Source organism: Grammomys surdaster, unplaced genomic scaffold (assembly GCF_004785775.1).
Source record: "Grammomys surdaster isolate TR1022 unplaced genomic scaffold, NIH_TR_1.0 681, whole genome shotgun sequence".
NCBI lineage: Eukaryota > Metazoa > Chordata > Mammalia > Rodentia > Muridae > Grammomys > Grammomys surdaster.
This window is the reverse complement of record NW_021605100.1, coordinates 103484-111482: the sequence shown is the minus strand read 5'-3', so window position 1 is coordinate 111482 and position 7999 is coordinate 103484. Positions and strand designations below refer to the sequence as shown.

The 7999-nt window shown below is 39.7% G+C and overlaps 1 protein-coding gene across 1 annotated transcript in view; it reads left to right on the top strand.

Annotated features, from left to right (window-relative positions):
• The window catches only part of LOC114633476 (probable maltase-glucoamylase 2), a 76651-nt gene that overhangs the window by 58192 nt on the left and 10460 nt on the right, over positions 1-7999 (top strand). The window contains 8 exon segments of the mRNA XM_028782036.1: positions 732-865; positions 1098-1132; positions 1234-1350; positions 2539-2687; positions 2783-2867; positions 3482-3538; positions 3930-4054; positions 5158-5246. Of these exon segments, the coding sequence (XP_028637869.1) occupies positions 732-865; positions 1098-1132; positions 1234-1350; positions 2539-2687; positions 2783-2867; positions 3482-3538; positions 3930-4054; positions 5158-5246 (791 nt within the window).

Below are 7999 nucleotides of genomic sequence, written 5' to 3'. Positions count from 1 at the left end.
AGAGAGAGAGAGAGAGAGAGAGAGAGAGAGAGAGAGAGAGAGAGAGAGAGATTGACCAGGAATACACGGAGGTGGGAGGAGGGAAAGTGGTCAGGGAAAGAAGTGGTAGAGAGTAAGAGGGTAAGAGATTGAAGAGGAGGGAACAGCCCCTTTTATAGTAAGCCAGGCATACTTGGCTGTTGTCAGATAACTGAGGTGGAGCCTAGAAGAAATTCTAACAGAATATGTTAATAATACTCAGAAGCATATATGCCATCATTTAGACGTAGCATGTAGAACTAATTGGGGAATAGGACCTTAGCACCAGAACCACTCCCTATGTTTAGGTCCCAAGCCTATGTACATATTCTTTAAAGGATCCTTGGTAGCTTCCTGTGCTGAGTTTCCTAACAGTAATAAGAGTTCAAGAAAAACTCCCTCATGGGGATTGTGCAATGATAGATGTGGAAGTAATTCATGTGTTCTTGAGAATAGGATTTGTTCTATAGACAGTTGCTTTACCACTCACTCCATCCCCTCATTTGACCTCTACATATAACCAGTTAATTGGGCCTTTTAAGAATGAGATCCTTGCCCCCTGCTGGGAGCTTCCTTGTGGCTCATATCTTCACTTCTGGAAAAAGTTCTCTGATTCTTAGTACAACTGCTCTATGCCTCATGCACACAGCATACTCTGCAGTGAAATTTCATGGCTGTAATCTCCAAATCCACCTCCTTGTTTCCTCAACCAGAGCTGTGCAGGAGGTGACAGGAGAGAGAGGGATTGTCATCACCAGATCAACGTTCCCCTCTTCTGGACGCTGGGGAGGACACTGGCTGGGAGACAACACAGCTGCCTGGGACCAGCTGGGGAAATCCATCATTGGTGTGTGGGCTATCCCCAGGGGCCTTTGCTGGTGGTGGGAGTGGAACTGTCCCGTGTATGATTTGAATATGCCTTGTATGTTTAGTTTGGCAGTAAAGACAATCAAACTTGAATGCTCTGTCACAGGAATTGCCCAGAGCTGTTAATGAAGTAAAGAAAAACTCAGGTTGAACTTTCTCTCTCATACCCAAAGGCTGTCTTCACTTAACATGGCCATGTTATTTCATTGCAGGTATGATGGAGTTCAGTCTCTTTGGAATACCTTATGTAAGTCATATTAGGACCATTGGACCTTACTGGGATTTCAGTGTATGTGTGTCTGTCTTGAAAGAATGCCTAGCTGATATTCTGATTTTGACTTTTTTTAGACAGGAGCAGATATTTGTGGGTTTTTTGGAGATGCTGATTATGAGATGTGTGTCCGCTGGATGCAACTGGGAGCCTTTTATCCATTTTCCAGAAATCACAACACAGCTGGGACAAGGGTGAGGCAGCCATTCTTCATGCTGCATATGTATTATACAAAAATCAAATCACAGCAGATTTCAAATTTACAAGTTTTGTGTTTTATAAAAAGAAAGAGGGTGTGTTTTATAGAGCCTGGTATGGTGAGGGTGGGAGAAGTGCCTTGGTGGGCCCATACTGAGGCCTCCTTTCCCCTGAGGTAGCAGCCATATGACAGATATAGTATGATAGAGTTTATTTAGGGCACGGGAAAGGGAGTTTAGAAGGGATGAGAAGGGAATAGAGGTAGAGAAAGACACAGCGAGGGAGGAGGAGAAGAAAAAGAATAAGAATAAGAGTAAGAATAAAGAAGAAGAAGGAGGAGAAGAGAGAGGGAGAAGGAGGAAGAGAAAGAGAGAAGAGAAAGAGGAGAGGATGGTCAGAATACATGGAGGGGGGGAAGGGGAGAGCTGGAGAAAGGGGTTAGGGAGTCAGAGAGTAAAAAAGTAAGAGAGTGGAGGAGAGGCCAAACAGCTCCTTGTATAGTAAGCCAGGCCTATCTGGCTGTTGCTAGGTAACTGCTTGGTGGAGCCTATAAGGAAGGCTAACAACAAGTGTGTCATTCTTATTTCCTGATAAATCGTGGAGACCACCAGGACATCCATGTTTTGGAGTATACACAAAGTTCAGAACTCCAAGGTTATAATAAATTTTAATAGTACACTTTTCCTCACTTCTTGCAGGCATTATTGCCAAGAAAAAAATATTTTCTAGCTCCAATCTTGAACTAAAATATAATGTGTTCCATTCTTTGAAAGAATATCTAGTTAGTATTTTACTCAAACAAAAAATAAATCAGTGTTACATGGGGCCTATTTATAAGACTTCACACACACACACACTCACATACACACACACACACACACACACACACACAAAGCCAAAGCAACATTGTATTATTATTTATTTTATCTATTTACATTTCAAATGTTATCCCCTTAACCGAGGACATTATTGTCTTAGTCACTTCAGAATAGGTGAACAAGAGGAACGGTATTTACATTAGCTTTATAGGTGGCCACGAGAGCCGAAAGGAGTAGACTAGAAATGACAAGAGACGTGACATGTGGCTTACACATGGAGTAAGTAACTGTCCATCCATCCTCTTTTGAGATCCACGGGATGCAGTGAAGATCTTACGTGTTGTTACATCCCCACTCCCTTTTTAGAGACAAGACCCTGTGGCCTGGAATTCAACTTTTGAAGAGTACTCAAGAAAAGTGTTGAGGATCAGATACTCCCTGTTGCCATATCTGTATACTCTGATGCACAAAGCTCACACAGAGGGCAGCACTGTCATCCGACCACTTCTCCATGAGTGAGTCTTGCCTCTCCTCAAGAAGTGGGTCTGGGCACATTCGTAAATAACAGTTTGTGTTACAGGGATGAGCTTTATCATATTGGGTTTTTCAGGTTCACAGAAGACAATACGACATGGGATATAGACCACCAGTTCATGTTGGGCCCGGCCATCCTGATCAGTCCTGTTTTGGAAAGTGTGAGTTTCTCAGCATAGGTCATATGCTTTCCAGTCACATGATCCAAAACCACAGGAAAAAACATTATTTTATTTAAAATTAAAAAGTATATATATATACTGAGCTTCTTTGTGTGTGCACATGTAACATGTACAGGTATTAGAAGACAAGGTCTAGGAATCAGTTCTTTTCCTTCTACCGTGTGCCCTCCAGAGATCAAAGTCAAGTTTTCTAGGTTGCTGGCAGATGTCTCTATCCACTGAGACATCTCACTATCTTCAGAGATAAAAGCATTTTATATATCTTCATGTCTTGCTTTCCTTATTCTTTTCAAATAACTTTCTAGAACATCAAAAGGAGATATATAACCTCAAGACATTTACTAATAACTTTTCAAAACTGATTTTTTATTTTTAGAATTCCATGATCTAATATCATTTTATAACTTATTTAATTAAAAGGTTTTTCTATATATTTGAAAAGGATTTGTTAAAGCATATTCATTAAAATTTTTCAAACTCATAACATCACTAATAATATTTCATCTTAGTTTTAATTCTATAAAAAGTATTTTAAAGATCAATGTTGCTTTTCAGTTGGGTTTTCATAGTAACACACTGATTTTATATTTCAGAACACATTTGAGACCAGGGCTTATTTCCCCAGAGCCTGTTGGTATGACCATAGCACGGTGAGTTGAAATATTTTTAGGAAGAATCAAATGACACAGGCCAGAGAGGTGGCTAAAACTTTTTCCTAACTTCTCAAACCAGAAAGAAATCATTTCCAATCTTTCCAGCCATAGCCAGATCCGTATAAACGGGGATCTAAATAAAGACATAGGAAACATGTGAGCACCGATATCTCCCATTGTCTACCTTACACCTTTTCTAGACACATGCAGAAAACATCAGGTTTTCAAAGATTTAAGAACAAATGAAAATAGATTTTTTTTCTCATGTTTACAATACTTTGGTGATCTTCCAACATGCTCTCTTAGTAAGGAAGAATTTCAAATTTAATATATAATTCATTTAATTGATTGACCTTTCACCATTTCTTATCTATATGCTTCCTTCTAGGGATCTGGGAACAGTTCAGCAGGTGAGTGGAGAACAGTGCCGGCTCCTCTGGACCACATCAACCTTCACATCAGAGGAGGCTACATCCTGCCTTGGCAAGAGCCTGGCATGAACACCTACTACAGGTATGAGGAAGCAGTGTTGGGTGACTGGGCTCTTTATCAGGATGAATGGAGACATAATCAAATTACATGGAAACCAAATTGCAGAGGAATCTCACTGGTTGGAATTTATGGGTACCTTCTGATAGGATTTAGAAGGCAAGTTCATGAATTCAGTTCATGGGCGATCTTTTACTTGTGCTCTTGGGTTGAGAGCACAATCTTCTGGAGTGAAAGTTCTCTTGAGAATTCAAACCTATTTTCCTCCCCACATTCTAGAAAACGCAAATATTAAAGAGCACCTTCACTTGCAGTGGATGCACAGGAATTTAGTACCCATTTCTAGGTTTACATGGGTGAACTCAAAAAGAGATTTCACAAACACACACACACACACACACACACACACACACACACGTCATTAAGAGAACATGTCAGGAAGCATATTAAAACACACAGACAGACACACATACACTCACACACACATACGTACATGCACAGACAGACAGACAGACACACACACGAGAGAGAGAGAGAGAGAGAGAGAGAGAGAGAGAGAGAGAGAGAGAGAGAGAGAGAGAGAGAGAAGAGCAGTCTACTTTTTGCCTTTGATGAAAAACATGATTTTCCTGAAACAGCCCTCTGAGATGGCTCTTACATCATAAATAGGATTCGTGTGTGTGAAGACAAGGGAAGATTTTGGATGGGTTATAGAAGTCAAGGTAAAAAATAGGTTGGGTAGGTTAAACTGAAACAGTTGAGTTAGCTCATGGGAGGCTGTGACTGGCATCCTAAATAGTTGGAGTTTTAGTCCCTGGCACCTGAAAGCTGTTTTCTCTGGGATTTTGTTTCTGAGAAATTGATGTCACATCACATTATTGTGTTATTGCAATGGGTGCGTTGGAAAGTATGCACATTTGAATATTGAAAACTAAAGTTGATAAATGCTTCATTAAACTTTAAATGCTTTGCTGACTTGTGTCTTATATTTTACCTCACTCTGTTTTTGTCATTTCATGAACGTTAATACATTGAGTTTCGTTTCTGAATGAGGAACGTTTTCAGCAGATATTCTTTGTTCTTACAACCTTATAACCAAGTAAAAAAATAATGACTTTTTTTTATAGTCGAAAGAATTTTCTGGGATTGACTGTTGCTTTGGATAATGATGGGAAGGCTGGAGGTCAGTTGTTTTGGGATGATGGACAAAGCATTGGTGAGTACAACACCCTCCCAGAGAGCCTGCATATCATTCAGAGCAACTTTGTCACAGAAGCTGAAAAAATATCAGTGGAACCGAAAAACACATCTTTGTGCTGACTGCTGCCTAAAGGTCAATACTGAGGAACTTCTGAAACTTTGCTTCCACATATATACTCTTCTGCAAATTATTGTAGTTATTGGTTCCCCAGTCTTGTAAGTTCATGAGCCTGACATGATGGATTCAGGGCTGATCTATCCCCACAGAACCACCCCACTCTGATAACACAGTGTGCGTGCAAATATCAGGCTGATCACAAAGTCATCCTCATGGGCCAGACTTCTACTCAGGTCTTTTCCCTCATACATAGGGACGCTCACCAAACTCTTGGTGACACAGAAATTAAGAGCTGCCATGAGGATGCTTTCTGTCTTCAAGATGAGTTTTCACTCATTCTTTTATAGATCACTGGCACCCATCCTTATCGTCAGAACACTCCCTTGCTCGGGTATTTCTAAAGAATACTGGCATGCTGCCACTGATCCGCCCTCACCTTTACTATTATCCTACACTAGAACATTTTGATCTTGCAAAATGCAACACTTTCTAAAATCGTGGCCTATTATCTTCACTGATATAAAGATTTCTTCCTTCGAGTTTCCTTTATTCTCATTAAAAGTGTTATGTCCAGGTCTCAGAGTCTCCAAGAAATCTCAAAGAATTGTCATATCCACTTTAGAGAAACATAAGAGCCTTTATTTCAAACCCAGGTTTGGACTGCAAATTGTGCAGAGCAAAGTTGCGGCCCTTGTCTAGGGGTGTAGGGAATATATACAAGCAGGTTACTTGGGGGCGGGGCTTACGGGGTGGATAAGGGAAGCTATAATGTTTTTACGAACTGGTCACAGCTGCCTGGGAACGCTTAATTGGCTTGATTTCTCTCTAAAGATGTATAGTTTTTGCCTTTCCTAAGGCCATCAGCCACCAGTGTTGGGAGTACTTGGCCATCCATCAGAGAGGGTGCCAGTTTTGGCAGCATAGAGGCTGAAAGCTGCATTTGTTTATCTGACTCAGGCTGATAGCGTTCTTCTCAGGATGAGGGTTCACACTTAGGGAGTTGCTATTAGAATGAGGATTTGTGGGCCTTTGGGGCTGGGTCTTTTGGGAGAGTCAGGTGGTGAGAAGGAAGTGGGGGCTTCTTTGTGTGGGGCTGAGGGGGAAGTGCTACTGAGGCCTGTGCTATCCACTAGGTTTCTAGGGAAATGCTGAGGCTGGTGCCAGCTGCTCTGCTTCTTCAAAAGCACTCAAAAGCTTTAACGTTAGAATATTAGAAAAAGTACATATTTAGGTATAATGCTGTATTGTCTTTGTTTTTCTGTTATTAAATACCTAAGAACATGCTAAATTTTTATTTGCTGAAAAGACAGCAAATTTTTGTAAACCTAGTTTATTTTTACTGAATGTAATAGCAGACAGCTGGATACTAGGAAGTATTCCTTGTGAGCATCATTACTATGACCATATATACCATGAAGAAGATACTCTAAAGTTTATCTAACTATAATTGTTCTCTTCATATAATGTTATTTTGCATTGTTATAAATTGCATTTTGAGTATTAGCTTTGTTTGTATTTTAGATTATTTTCCAGAATATATGACCTTAGTTGAAATTTTCATGAATATACTCATCTCTCTATTTAAAATTTTTAAATTACAATGTAATTACATCACTTTCCTTTTCTTTTTTCTTCTCTCTAACCCCTCCCACATCACTTCCCCTACTGCTTCTCAAATTAATGGCCTCTCTTTCTTTTATTGTTGTTATACACACACACACACACACACACACACACACATTTATAAACACATTAACACCACCCAATAAATCTGTTTATATGATTTGTGTGTATACGATTTCAGGACTGACCACTTTCTGTTATATAACCAATTAGGGGTTGCATCCCTAGGAGAATCTAATTTTTCTTACCTCAGTAAGCATTAGTAACATGTGGTTCTTTATCTAGGGGTAGAACCTCATGAGATTTTCCTTTCTGTGTTAGCAAGTCAATTGTGTTATCATTGATTAAGTCTTGTTTAGCAGCCATATTTTATAGGTATCACAAATGTAGTTTCTTTTTCTTTTTAGGAGAAACAAACAATCTCACAGCAGATTTTATTTATCTTCTGCTCTTATAATTTTTCTGCTCTGTCTTCCAGATATTGCCTGAAAAGTTGTACTGTAGATATATCTGTTAAGGTTGAGATACCCATGATCCATCGGTCACTGCATTGTGACCGTTTGTGGATTTGTTTCTCCTCTTCCTCCTCCCCCTCCCTCTCCTCCTTCCTTCTCTTCCTTCTTCTCCTTCTCCATCTCTTTGTCTTCTTCATCTTCTTTTATTTTGCTATAGTGTCTCTTTGCTGTAAAATGAAGCTTCTTTAAAAAAAACATTTATTTATTTATTTATTTATTTATTTAGATCATGTATGTGGGTATACTGTTGTTGTCTTCAGACACACCAGAAGACTATCAGATGCCCATTACAGATGGTTGTGAGCCACCATATGGTTGCTGGGAATTAAACTCAGAACCTCTGGAAGAGCAATCAGTGCTGTTAACCACTGAGCCATCTCATCTCTCTAGACCAAAATGAACCCTTTTTAATGAGGGCTATGAGCTACATATAATCTGTGCATATAAGGATCAGTTTTATGTAACGGCCGTTTCTTTTGTAACGGCCGTCGGGTTCTGCTACTTTGTAAAGGC